This window comes from Nematolebias whitei, chromosome 1 (genome assembly GCF_014905685.2).
Source record: "Nematolebias whitei isolate Nwh7 chromosome 1, NemWhi1, whole genome shotgun sequence".
Taxonomy (NCBI): Eukaryota; Metazoa; Chordata; class Actinopteri; order Cyprinodontiformes; family Rivulidae; genus Nematolebias; species Nematolebias whitei.
In genome coordinates, this window is record NC_056498.1 from 37,994,227 (window position 1) to 38,021,544 (window position 27,318).

General features: G+C 41.5%; 1 protein-coding gene across 2 annotated transcripts in view; it reads right to left on the reverse strand.

Moving 5' to 3' along the window:
- Positions 1-7,176: 7,176 nt before the first annotated feature.
- The window catches only part of nlgn2a (neuroligin 2a), a 291,767-nt gene continuing 271,625 nt past the window's right edge, over positions 7,177-27,318 (reverse strand). For both annotated transcript variants that reach the window (XM_037676806.1, XM_037676799.1), the window contains 5 exons: positions 16,905-17,090; positions 11,999-12,264; positions 9,367-9,520; positions 8,258-8,624; positions 7,177-8,085 (listed from right to left, as the gene is read on the reverse strand). In XM_037676806.1, coding sequence (XP_037532734.1) covers positions 7,248-8,085; positions 8,258-8,624; positions 9,367-9,520; positions 11,999-12,264; positions 16,905-17,090 — 1,811 coding nt within the window. In that variant the 3' untranslated portion in view covers positions 7,177-7,247. The remainder of the gene's footprint in view (positions 8,086-8,257; positions 8,625-9,366; positions 9,521-11,998; positions 12,265-16,904; positions 17,091-27,318) is intronic.

Consider the following 27,318-nt stretch of genomic DNA (forward strand, 5'->3'; position numbering starts at 1 on the left):
GCTGCCAGAGAGTTTCAGATGATGCACGAAGATTTCATACAAGAAAACGATCCCTGCAAATGTCTGCAGAAAAACAAGGAGAAGTTCTGTGCAGATTTTAAAGATGTGTTCCATGAACGAGACCAGTGCCAGAAGAAGGCTGAAGAATTCACCAACCAGTGTCTGAAACCTGCTGTTGAAGACTTTGTCAATCGATCTCTGGGTGTTAATATTGTTGATGAAATGCTGAAAAGAGAGGAGTTCAGCACACGGATGGCCTTTCAGGGTCAAATTTTACTGGATCTACTTTCAAGAAAAGACTTCAACAGTTTTCAGAGCTACAGTTGTTCTTATGAACATTATGTAAAATCACAGATCTCAGACAGAATAAAGGAGCACTTCTCTAAAGTCTCTATAATATGTGAGTTTGAGGACAGACATGTTCAGACGAGCATTGACAACATCAATGGTGCCATCAAAGCAGCTAAAGCAAAATCAACAGGCAGCGTGAAGACATTTGTTGAAAACCTCTGTAAAGAACTTGGTGATAAACTGGTGATTTCCCAGGATGCACTTGGTGCCTTCATGATCCTGAACAATGCCGACCAGGAACAGTTTGCTCACTGGTTAACAGAGTCTGTGAAGGACATGAAAGAAGCTCTGAGAGAGAAATTTAAAAACACAACCTTTGAAACAAAACTCGAACGTCTCCATGTGAACCCTCAGAATAAGCTTTTCACCAGAGTTATTGGTTGTGGCAAACAGTGTCCGTTCTGTAAAGTTCCCTGTGAGGCAGGAGGAAGCGCCCACACTGAACACTTTGCTTCACTGCATCGACCACAGGGGATTGGTAGATACAGATGGAAAGATTCACAGAAACTTACCACTGACATTTGCTCTTCCTCTGTGATCAGTAACGGCATATTTTGTTGCCCTGAAACAAAGAATGAATATCATCCTTACAAAGAGTATAGGAAAATATTTCCAGACTGGAATATTCCTCCAGATGGGAGTCTAGAGGCTTCAGACTACTGGAAATATGTGATGACAAAGTACAACAAGGAGTTTGCTGAAGCTTATGTTGCAAAACCTGCTGATATTCCTGCTTCCTGGAGAAATATTACAGAAGAACGGGCAAAAGAAAGTCTCAAACAAACATTTAACATGAAGTGAAACTATCCATTTCACATTTTATACTTCTAGTGTAAAACAAGCAGGTGTAGAAAATTAGCTGGATCTTTTTATAACAAGAAAATATTTTGAACTCTTAAATTTTCTTTTTAAGATCACTCTTTCTTACTATCTGTGAAAATATTTTTGTCATAACATTTTGTCTGAATGTAAAAATTGAAAGAATCGTACTTTAGTCTTTTGCAAATGACATTTTGTCAAATATTAAAGCTTTTTGTCAATAAAATAGTAATACCATGTCACCCATTTACAAACACACGTATAGTTAGTTTTAGAAAATCTCAAAACCCATCTTTGAGGTACCAAACAGCATGATCAGGATCAGGTCAGCAGGATCTCTTATTGAAAAGTGAAACCTTCTTTGTGTTAGGGTCACGTGTTTATTGAATATATCATGATGTTAGTATAAAAAACAACAAATTTAACAAAACCCACTAAACCTCACTGCGATCATCATCTTTACCCCTGAAAAACAAAATCTGATGTCTGTAGGTCACAAAGCATTTAATTATTCTTTTCAATACATGCCATAGAATTATAGTTTTGTTGGTGACACATCTAATATAATTTTTATTTAATTTTTATGAAACTCTGATGGTGTGGGTTCTTTTGTTTGTGTTAAACTTGATCTGTTTTTGTCTTGATGTAACAAAATAAATTCATTTGATTTGCATATCTTTTGTGCAGTTTAATGACAAACGATCCTTTTCGACCCTCTAACATTGTTTTTGTGTTGCATTCTGTACTTTAAATGTTTAAATAAATAGAGACACTGTGCAGTCTGACTATGAATGTCTTTAATGTTTCCCAGATCAGAATCACAGCATACAGTGTGGAATAACTTCTAAAATAACAGAAATATCATCACCTCATTCATTTATAGCATTTAATTTCCTTTTTTATGATTTTTTTTTTTTAAGTTTTGTTATTAAGAGATTTGTTTATCTCAAGTTTTGGGATTCTGAATTGAACATAAAGTATAAAAAAGTAAGACAACAGGTGCAGATTTGCAATGAAGCTGAGGGGTTATATCACTGTAACAATGCTTAATGATCCTGTTGAGCTCTTAAACAAACTGACCTGATACAAGGTCCAGCCTAAAGCTCTGATCGTTTGCCACCAGCCTCAGGGTTTTGGAACCTAAGCAAACACGATTGAAATCAAACGTTAAATCACCAGTGTGATCCTATGACTCAAACTACGAGGCATCTTTTGGTCTCAAAGCCTCTTAAGTGTAAATAAGTGGCTCCGTGTAAACACAGCTACATGATAACTGTTAATAATGGACTGCTGTCTCAGAACTAACATCTGACCAAAATTTAGTGAAGGAGCTGCTTTTACAAAGAAAAGCTTTTAGTCTTGGTAACAGGTCTATCCATCCATCCATTTTCTTCCGCTTATCCAGGGTCGGGTCGCGGGGGTAGCAGCTCAAGTAGGGAGGCCCAGACTTCCCGCTCTCCAACCACTTGGGCCAGCTCCTCTGGAGGAATCCCAAGGCGTTCCCAGGCCAGCCGAGAAACATAGTCCCTCCAGCGTGTCCTGGGTCTTCCTCTGAGTCTCTTCCCGGTGGGAAGACACCCACCTCACCAGGGAGACATCCAGGAGGAATCCTAGCCAGTCTACATGTGCTTTTTGGACGTGGAGAAGTCATTCGAGGGGAACCCCAAGGGGGGGGTGGGGGGGGGGGGGGTGTAATCCAGGAGTATGGGGTACCAGCCCCTTTGATACAGGCTGTTAGGTCTCTGTATAACCGGTGTCAGAGCTTGGTTTGCATTGCCGGCAGTAAGTCGGGCTCGTTCCCGGTGAGAGTTGGACTCCGCCAAGGTTGCCCTTTGTCACCGATTCTGTTCATAACTTTTATGGACAGAATTTCTAGGCGCATCCAAGGTGTTGAAGGGATGAGTTTTGGTGGCCTTAGGATCGCGTCTCTGCTTTTTGCAGATGACGTGGTCCTTTTGGCTTCATCAGATCATGATCTACAACTTGCGCTGAAACAGTTCGCAGCTGAATGTGAAGCGACCAGGATGAGGATCAGTGCCTCCAAATCTGAGGCCATGGTCTTGAGCCAGAAAAGGATAGAGTGCTTTCTATGGGTCAGGGAGAAGGTCCTGCCCCAAGTGGAGGAGTTTAAGTATCTTGGGGTCTTGTTCACGAATAAGGGAAAAATAGAGCGAGAGATCGATAGGCGGATAGGTGCGGTGTCTGCAGTGAAGCGGGCACTGTACCGGTCTGTTGTGGTGAAGAGAGAGCTGAGTCAAAAGGCGAAGTTCTTGATTTAACCATCATTCTACGTTCCTTCCCTCATTTATGGTTAGGCAAACTCTCATGCACCCTCCAGGACCCTGCTGAGAGTGAAGAGCTGGTCCAACGTTCCACGATCAGGATAAAAACCACACTGCTCTTCCTGAAACCGAAGTTCGACTATCCGATGAACCCTTCTTTCCAGAACCCCTGAGTAGACCTTACTAGGGAGTCTTAAGAGCGTGATCCCCCTGTAGTTGGAACACACTCTGCAGCCCTCCATTTTGAATAGGGGCCACCATCTCTCTCTGCCAACTGAGGGTAACTGCCCACAATGTCCACGTAATATTGTAGAGTCGTGTAAGCCAACACAATCCTACAACATCCAGAGCCTTAAGGAACTCCAGGCGAATCTCATCCAACCCCAGGGCCCTGCCACCAAGAGCTTTTTATCCACCTTGTTGACCTCGGCACCAGAGATTGGAGAGTCCGACCCAAAGTCCCTAGGGTCCGCTTCCTCAGTGGAAGACGTGCTGGTGGGATTGAGGAGGTCTTCGAAGTACTCTGCCCACCGAACCACTATGTCCCGAGTTGTTGTCAGCAGCACACCACCTCCACTATACAAAGTGTTGGTGGTGTACCGCATCCTCCCCCACACTGAAACACAAGATAGTGGACCAGAATCACCGCAAAGCTGTACAGAAGTCATTCTCCATGGCCTCTCCAAACTCCTCTCACACCTAAGTTTTTGCCTCAGCGACCTCCTGAGCTGCATGCCGGAGCTGGACTGCCAATACCCATCAGCTGCTTCCAGGGTCCCACAGGCCAAAAAGGCCTGATAGGACTCCTCCTTCAGCCTGAAATCATCCCTCACCACCAGTGTCCACCAACGGGTTTGAGGGTTACCGCTGCGACAAGCACTGACAACCTTGCGGCCACAGCTCCGATAAACCGTCTCGACAGAGGAGGTGCGGGACATGGCCCATTAGGTCTCAATGTCCCCCACCTCCCACAGAACGTGTTCAATGTTCTCCTGGAGGTGGGAGTTAAAGCTCCGTCTCACGGGAGACTCTGCCAGACATTCCCAGCAGACCCTCACAATACGTTTGGGCCTCATCATAAGGGGTCTTTGGACTGCGGTCTCAGAATTAACATTTGACCAGAATTTAGTAAAAGAGCTGCTTTTTTAAAAGAAAAGCTTGTCGTCTTGGTCACAGGTTTATATGAATAATTTGAAGTTATCCTGCAGCACAGATCCATCAGATAGAAAAATGAAAGATAAACGAGAATAAATGGAAGTAGTGAAACTCATTTTTGTATGATCTTTGGCCCTCAGGGCTTCGGGGAGGTTTTGCTACAGTAACGTTCCTGATTTTCCTCAGGACTCTTGATGCTACACAAATCAACACTATTATAAAAACGTAAAAAATAAAACCTTATTTTAAAATGAAGCTTTAATTAAGTGTGCTTTTTTCATTTTTTTTCCCTCCAAACTGCACCTGTTGTCTTTTTGAGCCAAACTAAGCTTATCATTCATTCACTCGGTCCCCCCCCCCAAACATACAAAGAAAAACAAGAAACTTAATATTTACAAATATTTCATCTGTTTGATCTTACATGTAAAAATGTACAGTTATGAATCTCGTCTAGATGTCTTCTTCTTCACATTTCCTGCTGACTGAATTAAACCTTCAACAATGGCGCCCTCTGGTGTTAGCTTATAAAACAGCAGTAAAAGGAGCAGACGGGCGCTAAAGATCTCATTTCTTTTTGCTCCTTCAGTGAGATCTCTGTAGCTGTTGAGGTTTACTTCACAACCCCTGATGCTTCCTTTCCCTCAGACGTGAGTACAAAAGGCAGACGCGTTCCACATAGACAGATTAACAGATATTCCTCTGGCTGACACTGTGGACAGAAAGACAGCCATATTTCTGAATCAACTTCTCATCATTCCCCCTCTTTTCTGATCCTAATTTCTCTTTTTAAGGCGGTGAGTCTTTTCCCATCTCGTTCCAAAGTCTCTCACCCATAAAACGTCCCCATTCTCGTGCTGCAGCCCTCTGCAGCATCCGTCCACCTTCACTTGCTTTGTGATTTGAATTGTGCACGTCTCCATTTTTATGGGCTTACAAAATCTCTGCCCGGAGCAGCTATCACCCCACCCCATTCAAGTCCTCTCCCACCCCTTTCGACAGTAATAAAATAGAAAACAAACAGGCTAAAGCTAACGCACAAGCAAAGACAGCAACGGTGGTGGACTTCTCCCATACTGCATGTGTTTCTGTGGGATCCGATGGTTCTGCTAATCGACTGGATTCATCTGTTTGACATCTTCATCTGAGAATCATTGGGGGGGAATTGCAGGGCTGAAAAAATTATATGTTGCTAACCAAATGGAAGAAGCCCCATCAGAAACAGCAGACATCACCCATGTTGTTTCAACCTTTTGCAGAGATCAGAACGTCTTTGGAGGTGCACCGGTTCTCCTCACTGTGTTTACAGCTGGGAGAGCTCGCGCTGGAGAACAACAGCAGGGCCAGACTGAGGGAAGAAATCAAAGTTATGGTGAAGAGGATTATTTAGTTTGATTGGTCGGTTAAAGGAATAAAACAGTACAAGCGTGCTATGTCATCACACTTCATCTAACCTAAAATCTGATTTTCATACAGACAGGTGATGGGCTTTCTGATGGTTTGCTTCTTCACCGTATTAGGTATAAGTTAATAATTAAAGACATCTGTGATAATAATTGAAAACAAATAGTGAGTCCAAAACAGCGACTTTGCAAAGTCGTTAGTAATGACTCGTTCCTTTTGGATGAACGGAGTGAAGCGCAATAATTTCATAAAGTTTGGGAACTTCTGATGGGTTCAGAGAGAAAAATCAGAAAGTGGATCAAGATGTTTGACTTGATTTTGGAAGCGTGCATCAAAAAGTTTTGCGTCCTTTCCCCCATGTTGTCAACTTTAAAAAATAATTCATGCATAGAGCCCTACTGAGAAAACCCCTTTTTTATATACTTTCTCCTTTGTACACATTTATATAGAACTATATATAGTATCATTTCTCTATATCTATATTTCCAGCAAAATAAATCTTTCCACAACAAAACATTTAAGCCAATACCTGAAAGAAACAAGCAAACAAACAAAGATGAAAAAGAAAACCACAATCGACAGCCAGTTTGGCACTTTGTCTTGAGAACATACAGTCTCTGTTAGTTGACAGTAAACAGGACTTTCTAGATTTTTTTTCCTTTGATGAGAAAGCAAACACACTAGTACATAGTTGGCACCAAATATGCTGGTAGAATGAAATCACAGATATCAATATTTCATAGCCATGTTTCCTGTGCGTGATGCACTCCCCCCAACATCTCAGTACGTCAAGAGCATCAAGAAGAGAGAGACCCACAAGCTAAATGAGAGGAACAAGGCTATAATAAGACACAGATGTAGAAAAATAAAATAAAATCCACGTAGCACACTAAGGGACAGAGATAATTGACATCAAAGTAAAAAAGAAAACATCAAAGAGCAAATACACCTTTGTCCCTTTGACAGTTCCTTTAGACTGAAAATTGTGGACCCTCATTGAACGATTTAAATCACCTCCAAACTGACCATCTGCTCTTCTGCAGTTCATTTCTGTCTCCAAACACCAAGAGTGGAGGGTCCTGCTAAACTGTACAGCACAAGATGGAGTTGTGGAGTTCCTTTAAGAGAGACAAGAGTATAAAGTATCATAAAGGCCCACATCCAGAGACCTTTCTGCTAGATCTGTAGGAGATCCAGTATTCCTGGTCCTTAGGTGGTGCTGTGTTGAGCTAGTCGCTACTATACCCTGGTGGTGGAGTGGGGGTGGGGCAGGGTGTTGTTGTGACCGGTGGAGGGGAAAGTATTGAAGGCATGAAGAGGCTGCATGCTGGTGATGGTGCTGGGGATCATGGTGATGGTGTTCGGCGTCATCAGTGGCACATCGTCTGGGGCGCGGCGCAGTGCCAGCGTGTAGTCGGGCGGACAGGCGGGTCGTAGGATGTCGTGCGGTCGAAGGGGCTCCATATCGTGGTGAGCGTCGTGCTCCGAGTGCTTCATCTGCAGAGACATAATCTCCTCCTCCTGGCTGTGAGCCAGATCGTTGGCCGGCACGCCTCGCTGAGGCGACAGCCGGTGCCGTCGCATCTCGTGCCGCTTGTCGCGCTTGTAGTAAAGGGCAGCAAATGCCAAGATGTTGAGGAAGAGTAAAGAGGCTCCTACAGCAACTGTGACACTCAGCTCAGTGGAGTAGTCTCGGGTGTCTCCAGGAAAGAGGTCCTGGTGTGGACGCTCCGAGCCCTCAGGCTCAGTTTCAGAAGGGAATGTTGGGTAAGGGTGACGAGTCGTTCGAGGACCTGGAGTCCTGGGCCAGGGTCTGATGGTGCCAGGGCCAGGACCAGGGCCAGGTGGCAAACGGGTAGTGGTTGTTAAGGGCTCACGCATACTATGAATATGGGGGACTAGTTCTAGCCAGAAGGCCACCTTGTTGGCCCTGTAGTTGTCCCTAACACGAGGTTTTAAGCCGATGTGAAGATACTGTTTGTCCTTTGGATTAAACTTTGTCCAGATCACCTCTTCAAAGCGGTTGGGCTTGGTGTGGATGAATTTGGTGTCCTGGGGGACAGGCAGGTTGGGGTCACTAATAGAAAACAGAGGAAGAAGAAAGGTTTAGGTTTTCACCAATCATTAAACCAAACAGAACAATCCAAGAGATAACAAAAGCTTCAAGTACTTCAGACCAAGATTCTTGATAGATCTTACCTCAGAGCACACACATAACCTAAAATAGATCAATCTTAATTGATACCTACCCAGTTTTGGCAAAGTTGGTCCAGTAAGTCATGACCACTGCGCTCAGCATCACATCATTCTTTGAGAAATTGCACGGGAACAGGTCTGTGGCACCAATCATTGGCACGCCAAACACATACGGTATCTCATCTCCATGCGCTGCATCGGCCCATTCTGGTCGTGTCTCAGTCTGGCAGTGGTGGTAGAACGTATAGAAATAAACCGGGGACTGAAATTCAGCGTGGAGCTTGGCTGTGGCCACTGCTGGCGCCACCCATTGGTGGTCAGTAAACAATGCCAACAGAGTTTTCCTTCTCATGTCTCCATTGTCCCTGTCCGCCCAGTCTGTGTACATGAACTTGATGGTCTCCCTCAGAATGTCTTTACCTGTTGGGGAAAATGTGAAATGTACGTCAAAGAAGGTTAAGGTGAGTAAAGGTTGCTAAAATGAGCCAATATACCAGGATTGGTAAAAAGCAAAGGTGCATTTCTGCATGTGAGCAAGACATGCATAGAGGTGAGATATGCAACACGATGAGAAGCAGAATTTGCCTTTTTGTTTCCAGAATGACTGACAAGAAGTTGACAGGGAGCGCGACTGCATTATTCAAATGCGTGTGTATTTTGACGGTGTGCCACTGCGATGCTGATCTGTTAGGAACAACAGCACTGTGATTGGGAGCTGGCTGCCTGGGGCCTGATGAGCGACATCATTAGTGCCCGCAGAGCCCCAAAGGCCAAAGCACAGACCCACCGCGGTGAAAGATAATCTCCATGATAGGCAATCTCGTTAGTATGCCTGTCTTGGCATACTTCAGGGCTCACATTTCATCTTTTCTCATCTTTTGCCCACATGTGGTTTTACAAACTTGCATTTCGACAAAACGCTGTGGATGCAATTTTTTTTTATGTTTTCATAAATTGTGTTTGTAACAGAATACCTGCAAAAATACTTTATTTTCATTGTTTTTTTGTTTTTTTTGTTTGTTTGTTTTGTACATATCCCTGAAAGATGTCACCTCAAAACTGTCAGAATGAGCCAAAGGAGTGGTTTTGCTGCAGGATTGTGTCAATTGAAGGCAGCAGAAAGGGGATTTTGAAGACAGATGTGTGGGTTGGTGTCCCTCACCCTCAGGATATCCATAAAGGTTGTCCACAAAGTTGGAGATGGTGTAGTCAAACGCTGCGGCAGAGATGCCGTCGTTGTCTTCACTGTCATCCACAAACTTCAGTCCTTCTCCTTGGTTCACTCCTATCAGGATGTCATAGTTGAGGAACTCCCCCTGATGGCCAAACAAGGGAACAACAAGTTTAATGATCAAATTAAGACCAATCTAAAGTCACCATCAATAAACAAAATCACAAATTCAGTATTTGGTTCACTTTAAACTACTATTTTTTTGTTATAATTGTTATAGTTAATTGAATAAATACAAATATGTGAACTATAGCATTGCCATTCATGAGTAGTTGTTGTTGCGAGGCCATCACACAATCAGTGAGGGAGGAAGACATAAAATCTACTTCCTGCTTTGGCGTGATGAGCTTAAATACTTTGTATTCTTTCAAACAGGAGCCAAGAAAAAGCTCTCTTAAATATTAGTTCCTCCAAAGTGCATCAGTTTATAGATTAAGGTCCTTAAAATAATGATCTTTTGGAGCTGTAGAAGTTTATTGTGCCCGTTAAAATACAGTGAAAACTCAAAGTAACAGACCTCTTGGTTCCCACCTCTAACTATCTCTTTTAGGGAAGTAAGAGGAAAGCAGCTAAAGAAGTCGCATTTTCTGATCGTTCATGGATTATTGATCATTTTAGGATGAGATTAATTTCTAAAATGTTCCAGTTTGTTAATGTTTTGTTCTTATTTAGGGGATTCTTATTGTTTAGAAAATAACATACCTAGCATTCTTTAAAGAATTCCAGTTCCCTTCCGCCTTCAACGCCACAGTTTTAAACAAATTTCTGTCCAGCGCCCTGAAACGACTTCTGTTGTGACTTGGCGCTATATAAATAAACTGAACTGAATTAAATTCAAAACTTTATTTGTATTTTTACATGTTTTATAAACAGGGTTATGTTCATTTTGGTCACATCGTGAAAATACCAGGATGTGCAACCTCACGTGATATTGTAAGATTTGTAGCTCAGAATATATGTAGGGGATGACTCTCAGCTACTACATCACTAAATTGTAGGTAGACTTGTGTTACGACTAAAACCCAATTAGTGTTTTCTAATACTGAGTAGCTGAGGAGACCATCTTGAATTGGGTCAACTCCAAAATTATTCGGTTATAGACATAAATTCAAAGATTACTTCATGAGTTACATTTAAATCACTCGCCTGGTTCATGAGATATTTAGCTAATAGTCAAACAAACACACAAACAGGAGACTATTTAATTATAGCCTGCCTTTCATCATGCCGTGCAATTAAAATATTAGATTTTTTTCCCTCATTGAGTAGATTGATGTGAGAGAAGGCTGTAATTTGAAATAATTTAAGGCAGAAAGAGTTTTCCGTGTAGAATTTCTGACTTGTGCCCCTGTTAAACTTAAGAAACCCTAAAAATGAATGCCAGTAAGAAACATTACACAGTAAACATGGAAGTAAATTTAAATGTTGCTATTAAAAAGCAGTTTTTTGTGTGTACGGTACTTTTATGACTTTGTCACTGCAAAAGGAAATAGCTTTCAAGAAAAACAAAAGCAGGAAATCAGTGTTTGATGAAACAACACAAGCGTTAATCTAGCTCTGATGATAGCTCCATCTTCTAATACAGATCTTGTTGTTCCATGTTTCCCTAACAGAGCACTTTACTCTCAGACTGCAGGTTTACTTGTGGTTCCTAGAGTTTCCAAAAATAGAATGGGAGGCAGATCTTTCAGTTATCAGGCTCCTCTCTTGTGGAACCAACTTCCAGTTTCCATCCTTGAGGCTGACACATTGTCCAGTTTTAAGACTGGGCTTAAGTCTTTCCTATAGTTAGGGTCAGCTTGGGTTTCCTGAGCTGTCCCTTAGTTATGCTGCTATAGGCTTAGACTGCTGGAGGACAAACTGACCACATTTCTTCACTCTGCTGCTGTCTTTACTTACTCTACCCGTTTTGTATTTGTATTTTTTTCTCTATCCTTGATGTTTTTTTTGTTGTTGTTGTTTTTCTTCCAATAGGGGTTACACCTGCACCTACATCTGGACCATTCACATTCTGTGTTTGTTTGTTTCTACTTCCTGTTCCTCTCAAATCCAACCGGTCGAAGCAGATGGCCGCTCGTCATTAGCCTGGTTCTGCTGCAGATTTCTTCCTGTTAAAAGAGTTTTTCCTTTCCACTGTCACCTTTGTGCTTGCTTAGGATGAGAGACTGTGACAGAGTGAAGGCTCATTGAGTCTGCTGGCTTCCTTAGATACATTTTACTAATTGGTTTTTATGAATGTTTCTGTTCAGTGCACTGAGACAGCTTCTGTTGTGATATGGTGCCATGTAAATAAAATTAATTGAACTGAATCTTATGATAAAGGGTTTAAATAGCATATCATGTTTTTTAAGAGATGTGGACACAAATAAAGACTGAACCACGGCTTTACACCCTTCCACCATCAGAGCTGTTGTTGCTCACTGTACTGTGAGTCAACACCGGCTGCTAAATGTCACAGCTAGATCTCCAACGTGGATTAAAAGGTCACAGACACACCTTCTCTGAGTCCTCACTTGTCTGTAGTGTCATCACTATAACACCGTCAGACAGTCCAGTTCCTCACCTGCTGCATGAGAATCTCAGGATCGTCTGGCACCACGTCTCCGTCCACCACAGGACCGAAGGCGATGTGGTAGCGGGCCGGTTGGATGTCCTGGTCCACCAGCTCCCGGAAGGTCTTGCGTCTCAGGCAGTCGACGAGGTCGGCTGTCTCGGAGTAGGTGCAGCCCACCTTCCGGGCCAGGATCTTGGTGTACTTGAGGGGCTGGTAGTTGACGGACCAGCTGGAGATGGCCGTGCCACTCTGAGCGATGGCCCTGTGGAAGAGACCTGAATGGACAGGTGGGAGAAAAGGACACTGGTCACACATCTCTTTCCGCCAAAGATACTGTACATAAAACACTTCCAAGTCACACTTTCCTTCCTTCCTACTGAAAGTGTTGGACAGCAGATCTGTAGAAGCTTAGCTAAAGCATGCTATGGACCTGTAGCTCAAAATATAGAGGCCGGACTGGGAATAAGCTCTTCTGAAAGTCCAAAGATCTGTTTTTCTGTTTTCTTTCCCACTCCTGTTCCATCTCTACACTTCCCTGTCCCTCCTCCTCTTTGTTTCTATCCGACTCTTTAGTTCTGCCTGTCCTGAGCTGCTGAAACCACTCGAGTGGCTCGTTAAGGGGCCTCCTGCCTCACTCGTTTCCTCTCGGGCTCCTTTTTTTTTTTTTTTCCTCGCTCACCTCTCCCGGGCTGAAGACCGGTCAGTTAATTATTGAGGAGAGCTGCAGAGTCTCTCGTCCCTGGGAGATCAATTAAAGTAAAAAGTAACTTGGAAACAGCTACAAATATCTCTGCACTGAGAGAGAGACAGAAAGAGGTGGATGATGACTAGTCCATTAGTCTCAGTTCTCAGTTTGGCTTCAGCGCTCTTCGTAGTGTCCAAACATCTTTCTACCCATTTTATCCTCGTCTGTCCAACACATCTAAACAAGCGGATGTTCTGTTTTGGCATCTATCTTTCACCCTTTGTCAAATCAACATTAAAGAGCCCCTCCCTTCATGTCAGCCGACGCCCCCTCCTGCATAGCTCTGCTGTCGGCTTTGATTCGTAACAAACTGCTGTCGACATGACCGGTAACCCTTAAGGACGACTGACTTCTTACCTGACATCAATGACGGGAATAAGGGGGGGAGCATGACAGACAGGTGGCGTCTAGAGGGTTGATGTTACACCGATAGATGCTGATGAAGAGGAAGACGATGGTGGGACGGCAAAGCAGAGACATGGAAATGGACAGGCGACAGAGGGAAGGGGTGAGTGGCTGTCAGCAACAAAAGACAAGGGGTTGATGTTTGTTATAGGTGATGTATTTCACTCCTAAGCATGTCTTACAGAAAGAATCTACAAACAACTCTAGTTTCCTTCTAAACATAAAGGTTGGAAAAATCGTTAGTGCATGGAGACTTGAACCTTTTAGAAAATTAACTTTTTGTAAGTTAGATGTAAAGTGCACTTAATGTCTCTAAAGATTCCTAATTAACTTGTATCTTGTGTCAAAAATAGCTCCTTACCAACTATTAATGAGGAAGCGTTAGAGATTTGTTTAAATGTGGCTCGGAACTGTTAAGAAAGTGAAACTAGTTTTTCACGCTTGCTTTCTTTCTTTATGCTAGCAAAACGACCTCCTGTCTTGATTTGTGGAATTAATGCAAAGTAAAAAGTGTGCATGCCTTTTGTTCAGATGTGTGAAACTATTGTTATCCAGCAACACTTAGCTCAGAAATGGCAAAAATAGAGTTATAACACAGTTAGTGGAGCATCACAGGGTGCAACTCGTCCCTCTTTCATGAAACAGATGTTTCTTCTTTTCTTCAAACTGTATAGAATGGTTCTGTTCTTATCTGAGTGACCGGAGCTTCTGTGTTAAAGTTGGCTTCAGCGCACATTTCCTGCGAGGTTCCGCAGGGCTCGATTCTTGGACCCCTTCTGTTTTCACTGTACCTGCTGCCTTTGAGGTCTATCCTCAGGAAACCACTATCTAGGGCACCTGGGGGAGCAGATGGTGGGGGTTAAGGGCCTTGCTCGAGGGCCCAGAGTGGAGCAAATAAGGGTGGAGGAAGGTGTGGCTGCTTCACCTTTTCCACCCACATTTTTGATGTTGTCGATTCGGGGAGTTGAGCTGGCGACCTTCCAATCACAGACTTACCTTCTCTAACATCTAACAACCACTTCCCAGTTTTAAAAACTGCTTAGTAATTTCATAATCCATACTGTTAACCTATAATTCATTATAGAGATTAAATATTTAGAAAATGTTATGTTCTGTTTAAGGGGAGAGGATGATGAAGAATGTCACTCATTTAATCTTTTGTAAACATTAAAGGCTCAGTGTGAATCATTTTAGGCCACACCGGAACAATCTCTGAACCTGCCATGAAGTTTTAATTATTTTTGGTGTAAAATAAACAAAACTAAACTCTTCAGTTGAACAAGTTCTGGGCTGTACGGTGGTGAAATTTACACTCATAATTGGGAGGAATAAATGTTGCCATAAAACAACAAAACGGTTTCAGAGAACACGTTGCTTAATTCAGAAGCACAATAATGCTGTTCTGCAGCTTGTTTTTGTGGTTTTAGAGTGAAATCCAGTCAGACTCAGTCAGTAAATCACCGCACCATGCTCTTATTAGATTTACACTTATTCTGATGTTCACAGCTGGTGTGTGTATTTAATCATTTATGATAAACAAAGAACCTTTATTTGTTAAATCTGAGCCAGGCGTTGGGAATTCACCATGAATTTGACATTTTTTAAGTGCACCTCTTTTTATAAAACAACGTTCCAGTATCTTTGGAAAAGGGTCAAACGTGTTGTATGGTTCTAAGAACTGTGTTACGAAACACCGGAGTCAAGTGAGCCGCCTGCTGGCCGTGCAGATGTTTGTGGGTTAATCTGAAGGGTTAACAGAGATTAAGGGATAATTACAGAGGTTGTGTTAATGGATACACTGACACAGCAACACACACACTCAGTTCATGCATTTTGTTTTCGAAGCACATCTACACAGAATGAGCGAAGCTCGAGGTTTCAAACATTCAGGAGGAATAATTGAAACAGAAGCGTGACTGAACGAACACACGCTTTGTGATCTCTTCTTCTTCTTCTGTCTGTTGCGGTTTGTGTGCGACGCAGCAAACGACGAGAGGAAAGAGGCACTCGGGGCGAGTCCTCGAGCGGCGCAGAGAACAGAGGGTCGGAGAACGGCTTCACGCACGCCGTGATCAAAAGCGGCGAGAGCGCGACCGTTTGGCTGCGGCTTGTCGGCCACACCGATCTCAGATCAGATCAAAGCGGACCGGTTCGGCCTCCGTCCTTTGGCGACGGCGCTTTAACGCTCGGCCCTCGGGGCGCTTTGTCCGAGGTGGAACACGTGTAGTGTTCAGATGAAGGTGGAGCAGAACCACAAGGCCTCACAGGTCATGTGACCTCTGCAGACATGAAGGATCAAATGTGAACGCGCTCATCAGACGCACGGCGTTATTCTTTGACGATAAAAGGGTCAGGCGAACATCTCAGCTAAAAGACATTTGCAGGCTGAACGTTTCAACACGTTTCATGCAGAAGATGTAAAAACGCTTCAAGGAGGAGTCAACACACACTGTTTAGACAACAACAACAAAACAAAAACACGAGAGGAAACCGATCCAAACAAGGCTGGGTCTGAGCTGTTATTAGTGATAACTACACAAATGATCATTTTAGCTAAAAAACAGCGTGTGTTGGATGCGTTTGCTGAAGTAGCTGAAACTTAGTTTAAATTTATAAAAGAGAAAATAAGTTAAAAAGGAGCCGAACAAAAACTAAACTGAACTAACAGTGAAAAACTAAAATAATAAGAGCAGCAGCTAAATGTCAAATAGGCTGAAAGTAGCCAAATGATAAAAAGCTAAATGTAACAAAACTGTAGCTAAACGAAGCATTTACAAAAGTAGCTAAAAGTTAACATGACCAAAACTGTAGTTAAACTAAAATTAGAAAAGTAGCAGCTAAATGTTAAAATAAGCAAAACAGCAGCTAAAATTTGTTCAACTAGATAAAAACTAAATGTAGAAAAATTATATCTAAGAGATAAAATCAGTGAAATCATAGCTAAAAACTCAAATATTGCAGGACTAGCTAAAAGCTAAAATAAAACAACTAAAAGCAAAAATGTAGCTTAAAGCCCAATGAAACAAACTGTAGCTAAAAGTAAAACTGACAACAGTAGCAAAAACAAAGTGAGCAAAACTGTAGTTAAGCTAAAATTAGAAAAATGGTAGCTAAATGTTAAAATAAGCAAAATAGCAGCTAAAATTTGTTCAACAAGCTAAAAGCTAAATGTAGAAAATTACATCTAAAACATAAAACAGTGAAATTGTAATTAACAGCTAGAATTTTGCATGACTAGCTTAAAAAAATAAAACAACTAAAAGCAAAAATCAACAAAAATTTAGCTAAAAGCTAAATCTAGCTAAATGCAAAATTTACAAAAGAGAAATTGAGCAAAACTGTAGTTACGTTAAAATGAGAAAAATGGCAGCTGAATGTAAAAATAAAACAGCAGCTAAAATTTGTTCAACTAGCTAAAAGCTAAATATCTAAATGACAAAATCAGTGAAATCGTAGCTAAAAACTACAATTTTGCACGACAATAGCTAAAAGCTAAACGTAGCATAAGAACAACAAAATGTAGCTGAAGTAGCTCAGATTTTAGAGAACAAAGTTTTTAGAGGAATTGAAGAGAGCTCAATGTAGTTTTATGAAACATTATTTAAAATAAATTTAGTCAATGAAGTCACAGAATTAAAGTATAAAGTTACAAATACTACGACTCAAAGGACATTATTCTGAACCAAATTAAATATTTTGTAAAAACTCAGCAGAAACAAAAACACACACTGTGCAGGTCCTACGACTTCCCAGGATGTGATTTACCCTCTGAGTGGTGGGACAGGATGAGGAGGTTCACGCAGGAGGCTCCTGCTCCGGAGCCGAAGATGGTGATCCTCTCCGGGTCTCCGCCGAAGTGCCCGATGTTCTCGTTGAGCCAACGCAGAGCTTGAATCTGGTCCAGCAGGCCGTAGTTCCCTTTAGCAGACTGATCTCCAGTACTGAGGAAACCTGGATGTTCCAAAACCAGAATGAACGATGGAGAGTTCAGGATGAAGGAAGAAGAGAAGCAGGTGAGGTGAGAGGAGGAAGATGAAGAGCAGAGATGGGACAGACAGAGACGTTAGTGAAAAGTGTTTTCTGGAAGTGATGAATTCTCCTTTAGACAAGAGAAAACTGCAAGTCTGCAAACGAGTCTAGACCTTCGAGTTCATGAAACGATCCCAAAGAACTTGAAAAATTTAATTTAGAGACGGCACCAAAAACTTTAAATGGAACCTAACTTATTAAATTGATGACATTTTACCTGTATTTTGAAAAACGCCTTCATCAGTTGTTAGTGATTTTACAGAATATATGTTTATTTGTCACATTGAAGAAAGGAATAAATCTGTTTCAAAGAATGAGACTGTGAGAAAACTATAAAGAGAAAGTTTCCAAACAGAAGCTGTTAAATGTAAAAAAGGATCCAATGATTTTAACGATTTCTGACAATGTCCTCATGACTTGGGTAAAAAAAAAAAAAAACGTGATTTTTATAAATAGGCTCAACACTTTTTTAAATGTTTGTAGCATTTTACATTTTTCATTTTGACTATAAATCTTTTGGGAAAAGCAGGAAAATAATTATTTTCAATACAGTAAACCTCTAATGCATCACAGCGCTGTGCAGTGAATTCGACATGTAGGGAAAGTGAATGAACAGAAAGCAGCACTGTAATTTAACCCTAAAGCAAAAAAAAAAAAAATCAATTCATCCATAAAATTCTTTAAGACGTCTTCAGTTAATCCAGAGTCTTAACTGGAGTTAGAAGAGATCATCTCTCTCCAGTTTTAGCTTCTCTCCATTGACTCTCTGTCAAATCCAGAATTGAATTCAAAATCTTACTTCTAACTTACAAAGCCCTCAACAACCTAGCTCCATCTTATATTACAGACTGTATTGTTCCATATTTTCCTAACGGAGCCCTTCGCTCTCCGACTGCAGGTTTACTTGTGGTTCCTAGAGTTTCCTAAAGCAGAATGGGAGGAAGATATTTGTTATCAGGCTCCTCTCTTGTGGAACCAACTTCCAGTTTCTGTCCGTGAGGCTGACACGTTGTCCAGTTTTAAGACTGGGCTTAAGTCTTTCCTATAGTTAGGGTCAGCTTGGGTTTCCTGAGCTATCCCTTAGTTATGCCGCTATAGGCTTAAGACTACTGGAGGACAAACTGACCACATCTCCTCACTCTGCTGCTGTCGTTACTTGCCCTTCTCTCCCTGTTTGTATTTGTAATTATTTCTATCTTAACGTGTTTTTTGTCTTTCCTCCTATAGAAAGTTCACCTGTACCTGCCGTTCTGTTTAGTCTGTTTCTACTTCCTGTTCCTCTCAAACCCCAGCCAGTTAAAGGAGATGGCCGCTCGTCCTGAGCCTGGTTCTGCTGGAGGTTTCTTCCTGTGAAAAGGGAGTTTTTCCTTCCCACTGTCTCCTTTGTGCTTGTTCAGGATGGGAGACTGTGACAAAGTGAAGACTCAACACACTCGGCTTCCTTTGATAGAGAACTTTACTAATTGGCTCTTTTTTTAATGTATGTGAATGTTTTTGTTCAGTGTCCCGAGACAACTTCTGTTGTGACTTGTTGCTATAGAAACAAACTGAATTGAATTAAATTGGACCCCTGTGTGGTAAACTCTGTTCATGCTGCAAGTTTTCACCAGAATACCAAATATAAATATTGGAGCTGCTGTTTATTCTGATTTATTTATTTTTTTTAGATAAAATTGATCAGTTTCACCACCTGTTTAAATAAACTGTTAAGCTGGTTTAGTAAAACTTTACCACATATACATTTTTTTCCCAACAACAGTTGTTACACAGAAACAAACGGGATGAGAGCCACAATAATCTGGTTATTTGTCTAAAACTGTGAACATTGCCTTGCGTCTATGTAAAATATAAATTAAAAACTAAAACAGACGTACGAGAGACAGAAAAACTCGCGTTTCCTCGTACGTTTCGTTGACTGTTCTTCCTCTGAATGTGTTTTTACTTTCAACACCGACATCTTGCCTCTGTGTTTCCAGCTGATGTAAAGTCCTAAAGCCTCTTTGTTCCGTTTAAATCAAAGTAACGATAGGTTCAACGTTCTCTTGTTGACATTTACCTCTCATGAATACTATTAAAAGCTCTTCGATTGTTCTCAAGACATGAATCAGTTCTAACACAATTAACTGCCTCTCACTGAAACTTACGTCTAATTAGACCTTCAGTAAAAATGCGTCTGCAGGACCGGCTGTTCATTCGGCTCATTTTAAACATTTAGAAACTGATAATGTCAGGCTGAAACTCGTAAACAAACAGGAGCAGATTTTATACGACTTCCTCTAATTCAAACCAAATCACAAGTTAAATAAAGTCACTCCACTGCAAATATTACACATATTAAGAATGAAAACTAAAAAAATTAGCAATTAAATATATATGACGTGTTAAAAATAGGCGCTCTAATCCTTATTGCCTTAACGTTTGTTCTGTGACAAGCTGTGGAGAGAAACTGCAGCTCGTGGGGAAAAAGACGCCGCCGTGTGGCCAAAGCACGACGAACAGATTTACTTTACAAACAGGACGATGTGAAACTGGAACAGGCTAAAGTGGAAAATTATAGAAGAAAAAGCGTGAATGTGTTTGTAATTTATGATACCAAATACAGTACGCAACAAAATGCAGGGGAAAAAAGGATTTAACGCATAAATGCAATTAAATTAAAGTTGTAACGAGAGTCTATGAGACAAAGAGCTTCTCATGCAGAACAGAGCAACAAATGCTTTTTAAGCTGATAAAAAAACCAAAGAAATCAAACAAATTGAAACGGTCCCGGCTGTAAAATGATGGATTTGGATCCAACGGGACTGAAGGGACAGACGGTGGCAGCAGCTCCACCTAAAACTGGAACACAAAACCTGCTTTGATAAAAGCAGGAGCCGAGATTTTAAGAGTCATAAGACGGTTTCTGAGAACTTATCTTGTTCCTGTTGTGGCTGCAGAGGTTTTATCAACCGAGTGAAACTTCCTCAGGGAGAGAAACGCAAAATGAACTTTTCCTGATGCGCCTCCTTATCAACGGCGCCTCCTTCAGCTTCTCACCAACTGTAATTGATTTGGACCAATAACTCTGATCAGAACTGGATCGTCTTTTTGTTTAGTGAAGATGTTTTCCTTCTCATCTTCACGTTTCACATCTAGACTCAGTCGTCCACCTACAGCTGAAGGATACGAACATTTTGGATGGAGGACAAAGATGGTTTGATTGAAGAAAAGACGAGGTTTCTACTTCCATCCATTTTTACTCCAATTCAGATCACGATGCATGCGACTAAAACGTCTTCTGTCCAATTCAACAAAAACGTTGTAGGGACAAAGGATCTAAAGGCTGCATTTCATCTAATAAGCATGGTTCTACTTGAACACTTGCTGGGAGTGATGGCGCAGAGGTTAGAGAAGATGGGCCTGTGTTTGTAAGGTTGCCGGTTCGATTCCCCGGATGAACATCATTAAAATGTGGGTGGGAAAGGTGAAACACCCACACCTGCCTCTACTCTTGTTTGCTCCACTCTGGGTCCTTGAGCAAGGCCCTTAACTCCCATCGTCTGCTCCCCGGGCGCCATCGATAGCAGCTCTCTGCTCCACACAGAGGGCCGTGGTAGCTCGGTGCTCTGCGGTTGGGTCAGGAAGGACATCCGGCGTAAAAAATAACTGCCAAGTCTTTATGCGACTTAGTTTGTTTTGGTGACCCCTGAAGAAGGGAGCAGCCGAAAGAAGAAGAATAATATATATATATATATATATATATATGTATAATCAACTTTTATTTTGAAATGAGAGACTTTAAATGAGCAGAAAAACAACAACAACAAAAAGCTTTTAGGCAAATTTCGTGTCACGTTTCATGAAAAACTGAAGGAGCTAGCCCTCGTTTTAAACACCTCATCTCATGACTTTGTGCTCCTCCTTAACCTCCACACATGAAAATAAGGAGCACGTTTAGGTAAATTAATTAAGCAGAGTACAAACAAGAGGCGAAAGAGCTGCTGAATACCCTACTGTAACCACCATGATAAATTAAACACAACAGTTATGCTAATTAGGTCATTAATTAGGCTAATTAATATAAAACGTAGCAGTAGCTGGGTGTCGGTATGCTGTTCTGATCATAACATGGCTTCAGAAGTGCCATAACGTCCAGGTATTAGAGGGAGGTAAAAACAAAAATATGCTCCTCATCGTTATTGTGCAGCTTAATGGAGCATCAAATGTTTTGTTTTTCTGTTTTTAACTGCTTAGCTGAAACGTTTGGTGCGCTAATGGACCGGCATCAGACAGAGCGAGCAGACGGCTGAAATATTTGTGTTATTTTGTTGCAGCCGAAGCTGTTGTCTCGGCTGCACCTTCACGCTGCGCCCATCTGACAACGATTCAGTGTGAAACAACACCCCCCTTCAGCACCCTCTAATCTGATAAAAGGAAAAATGGAGGCTTGGGTTCAGGCAGAGTGTCGCAACATAAAAACGCTCTGAATGGATAATATTTAAAATGGGTTTGGTGTGGAATAGTGGCTAAAGTGAAGTGGAGAGAGAAGGAAAAGGCGAAGGGGAGGACAGTGGGTGTTCTGTGACTCCCGGATATATTCATAGTGTTTCATCTGCCTCCAAGACACCAGGACTTGGCTCAAACACCGGCACACAAATAGGGACGCTGATCAAAGTGTGACACTATAGAAAAAGAAAAAAAAAACTGCCACTTCTCTCCTTTTCCAACCCCTCAGTGCTCAGGGACCCACCGGCCATGTACAAACTCTACATCTTTACAAAGAGGAGACACAAGTTCAGAAAATGTGAATTGGACAATGTTTCCATGCATTAGAGCACTCAGATACACAGAACCTGCGATAACGTGGCTGGACCAGGGAACATTTGAGCCCAGAGTTTAGCTTTTATTGTCCTTCAAGGCGACATTTGGTTTTACAGCAGCAGTAAAAATAAATAATAATACAAAAACCAAGACAAAAAATAAAAGCAGCGCTAGTAAAGAAGTACAGTAAGAGAACATGGAAAGTTAAACCACTGAACTTTAATTAAAACAGTATATAAAGTCAATAATGTCAATGAATAATTAAAGTTTTTGAATTTTGCAAATTTGATGGAACAAAAAAACATTTTTAGATTTGAGCGCAGGCTGTAGGGAGCATATTTCTCTAACCCGAGAGCTTGATTCTTTTGATCGAGATTGAAGTGGGCTGGACTGCTCAATGCAAAGACTCAGAACCTAGGCCAGAACCCAGGCCAGAACCCAGTCCGGGCCAGCCTTATAATGTAAAAGAGCCATTATTCCTCACCAGGAAGGCTTTTATTCATAATTTGCTGTTTCTGAGATACTGTCCTGCGCCTTAACCTTGTACTAACAACATAACATAGCATGACTCTCCTGGACGGTGTCAGGATGCAGCTTTAAACCAGAACATCACGCCATGCCAACACATCACTACTACTACGGGTCTCTGCCGGACTGGTTTCTATAGCCTTATCACCATCACAATCGTAACCTAGGCATGAGGCCAGTGTGGCAAGTTCTGTACTAACAAACTATTTTTTACTTGTGTAGAGTCTACAAGGGAGTGGATTTTCACTCCCACAGAAAAAAATCTTGTCACTAAATACCTAAATACAGTACAGTCATTACTAGTACAATCAGTACTAAATATAAAACAATCAGTAATAAATACGTAAATACCTTGCCAGGTATTTAGTACTTGTCCCAATCACATGACCCATGGGATTCCTGAAAAATGTAATTCTCTAGTGTACTTGACCAAGACTAAACATTCATTCAACTAACCTTTATTTATACAGGTTAGTCTCATAGAGTCACGAGGACTCATTTATAAGAGGGACCTGTTTCAGACAAACAACATATAAAGTACAAAGCATACACGTTTTACAAGCAGCATTCAGTGTGTTAACACTGTCACATTCAACTCTCGTGAAGTTTAGGATTATTTGTGACTTTCCTGCCAGTTCTGTGAGCTAAATGGATAGATCATTAGTTCTGACTTTGTGTTGCCAAATTACTTTAACCACACTGGTTTCTCTGCTGGTGTTTGTTCCCTCCATTGCTGTTCTTGAAATTTGGCGGAAAGCAGCGTCCGGAAGCACTTTTGGCTTCTGGGCAGTGTAGTTCTTTCGACTTGCGTTACAGTATAGGCTTATGGAAAAAAAAACTAGAAAATGGCAGTGCCTGCCCTATGTTTTTTTATTTTGTTTGTTTTGTTTTTTTGTCCTAGTGCTTGATTCCCACACCCATCTGCTCTTGTTGACTTTTTATCTTATACGGTCCCAATCACATAAGTAAAATTAAAGTTGACTCCCATCCTGCGGGAATCACGTGACCCATGGGATTCCCAAAAAATATCATCCTCTAATGCAGACTATCATGGATTCACTGCCACCATACCAACAGGCAGCCACCATGATGACAAACCGCCACCACCTTGCTGCTAAAGTTCTGCACTTGTTTAAGCCCTCCTTGATCTAGGAGTTGAGTGGCTACAGTAGTCATTCTCCAATGGGAGAGTTGGGGGTTCGATTCCACCAGCAGTCACATGTTTAAGTGTCACCGGGCAAGACACTGAACACCTCACTGCCTCCAATGTGTGTCCCATTGGTGTATGAATGTGATTTAAAGCACTGAATAGTTTCTACAGATTCAGATTACTGTTGTAGAGATGTAGTAGAGTGCTGTGTGGAAGTAAACAAGGGTACAAATTGTGTTGTAAAGAGCTTTGAGTATCTTGATTAGATACAAAGGCGCTATATAAAGTACAGTCCATTTACCATTTAAAGACTTGACTAACAACCTGCAAAGACCGTCCACCTTCTTCCAGATATTTACGTTGCAGAAGGATTGTCGTCCATTATAAATAGAGCCTTATTGGCCAACAAATAAACACCTTTTCACATCTAAAATCCTTTCACAATAAAGCAGCAGAGTAGCTTTATGTTCCCGTCACAGAGCCATGAGGTGATGGCTTTGTACATCCTTATTTGCTATTATGATTTGTGTGTTCATCCACTGAGAGATATCTTGGTGTAGTTCTTAAATTTCCAAAGGAGCCATAAATGTGACACTGCCTGGAGACTGCTGAGTGACAAAGCGCTCTCCCAGTAAACTGCATCCCATGTGAGCACACTGTTAGAGGTTGACATGAGCACCAGATGTCTGTAGGTTAGTGTGTGTTCTTGGCAGCACAGTAATTATGATCTATCAGAGGAGTCCAGAGAAATGAACAGATGGGTTTCAGTTCAGTGCATTTTCAAAAGCAAGAAACTCAAGTTTTAAACGTATTCTTACAGCAATGACAGGGTCCCATACAACCGCCATTACTTAAGCCACATCATGTGCCAATATGTTTATTTATTTTTATTTCCAGAAAGCTGTGCTGAATAATGCAAGCAGAAAAATGGAGGAGATTTGGAAGTAGAAGAAAAATAATTGGGAAATGAGAAACATTCCCATTTTCTTAATCAAGCTTAAAAACTTTTTTCTTCCTTCCACAAATATTTTGGGTTCAATGTAGCAACTGGCCTTGGATGATTCTCTTCACTCTCCTTCTCCTGCTATTTTTTGCCTTCTTCTAAAGTTGTTATGATTATTGCCTGCCAGTGCAAAACCAATTTATCTGTGAAATTATTCAAAATAGTTACTGGGAAGAACCCATCAGTGTGTGTGTGTGTGTATGTGTGTTACAAGTTATTTCTTGGTAAGTACTAGAACATCATCTCATGATGAGCATGATGTTACCACAGCCCTCTGTGTGGAGCAGAGAGCTCTCATCTAGGGTGCCCCAGGGAGCAGATGGTGGGGGTTAAGGACCTTGCTCAATGGCCCAGAGTGAGGCAAATGTGCATGGAGGCAGGTGTGGGTGCTTCACCTTTCTCACCCATGTTTTGATATTGTCGGTCCAAGGGGTCGAACCAGCGACCTTTCGATCACAGGCTCGTCTTCTCTAACCTCTGTGCCACCACTGCCCCAATACATATGATGCACCTTACCCAGTCTGATTAATTAAAGTGCAATTGACAAAACCCTCCAAGAAATCCTCTGCAGCTGTGCAAAAATTAATTAAAAAATGTCCAAATCACCTTTATGTTAACATAAATGCCAAAATTTTGCAACTTGGTCAAATATTCTAACATGTTCCATGTTCTGTGTAAAAGATGTCAACTCAAATGTAAAAGACCATAAGTTAATTTTGATTAGATTTGTATAAATCTGCATTATCATTATGAGAGATTAGAGAACATTTTGCAATCAAATGCCGATAACTGAATTATTTTGAAACTGTCCATATTTAGGTAAATTTGACAAACTTTTTCTAAGATGTACTTTAAATACTGTACATTCAGATGTACTTGTGATGGTCAGTGGCTCCCGCTGACCCCCATCTGCTCACGTTTCTGCCCATCCTGCCATAATCCTGCCTTCATGCTTCATGTTCGCCTGCCCATGTCACCTGACCCCTCCTGCCATAGTTTCTGCCCCTCATGCCATAATTTATACCCCTCATGCCATAGTGTCTGCCCCTCATGCCATAGTTTTTGTTTCCCTGCTTTGTTTTGCCTATCACCCATCTCTCAGCTCAAGCCTACTCTTGTCATCCCATGCCTCGCCTCCCTTACTCCTCCACAGCAATCAGCACTCATCAACTTCACCTGTTAACCTGCCTTTATAAGCTCCACATCCACAACCAACCAGGGCCGAATTATTACACCTCTCATGGTCCCTGATAGTAAAGCCATTCATAGTATCCTATCTCCATAGCCTTGTATCCTTGTCTTGCCTTGAACCCTCATCTGCTTTTTGACTCCTCACCTCGCCTGACCCTTTTGGATTTAATCTGCTCATCTGACCGTGGTTTCTGGCTCTGCGCCTTCCCCTTTGACTACGCTTTTGGATTACGACTCAGCTCTGGTTTCTGCTCTTTGATCCCCGCTACGACCATCGGACCACGTATCTGGATTTCCCGTCTAGATCACATCTTCAGTCTGCCCAGCTTTAGCAGCTCACTCTGCAATAGTGACATCACCGGCTGCAGATCGACAATGGCACCTGTCACATTACAAGTCTGAGAAGACTGGACTCCTGCCTGGACCATGACTCCTCCATCCAGCAACCGGCAGCCAAATAAATAAAAAAACGTTTTGGCACTCCTGTGTCTTGCTTATATTGAATCCAAAACCCATTCTTGACAGTACTCTAGATATGTTCTCAGAAATAATATAAACTGGAGCTAGTACGTTCAGCACATCTCCCTCTCTTTTTTAATAATTTATATATATATGTGGATTATCCTTTCAAAATATGCGCTTTCTACTCTCTAAATTTATTTTCAACCATTCCATTTGCCTTTGTCAGCTTTGATTTGAACAGGCCACAGTTATAAATAATAATTCTGCAGATACAGATATAACTTCAGATAAAACATGAAAGTTTGACTAACTAATGGTTTAACATAGCACTTAAATTGAACACACAGACAACCAACACACCACGATCCTACAACAGCTGTCCTTTTCCATCTGACCAAACCAAGCTTCAGATTTCTATTCCTGAACCTGTGTTTGTTCACTCCACCCTACAAGGCATTTGCTGTCAGTTCTCACTGAATGATTATTCAGATAACGGCGTAAAGAAATTCATATATCCCTGCTTCTAAAAGCAGCTACTGCTGTCTGAAGTCCCTGCAGCTGTTTGCCTTTTCAACGAGCCAAACGTCTACACCGATATGAATCTTGGTCATCTGAAGATGACAGGAATGCTTTTAGTTCTTTTAGTATTTTTTTTTGTTGCAAACAACACTCGATGACCACCTCTTTGCCAAAAGATAGCTTTTGGTGCTAATCCTTAGGGGTTGGAGATTGTACTCTATTTTGTAATGCATCCAAAAGTTGACATGAATGGTTCTGAATTGATTTGAGATGGCAAAAATCAAATATTTCATGACAATAATGTGATTCTGAGGAACACAAAAGGGGAAACTCTGAAGATGAGCAGTACCAGGCCTGCTAATGACGCAGACAAACCAAAGAAAGAACAAAATGGCTGACAAAAACACATAAATGGCTCCTTTTTTTATTAAAGGCCAGCACTTAGGAGTATGTCAGCTCTCTCTCTCTCTCTCTCTCTCTCTCTCTCTCTCTCTCTC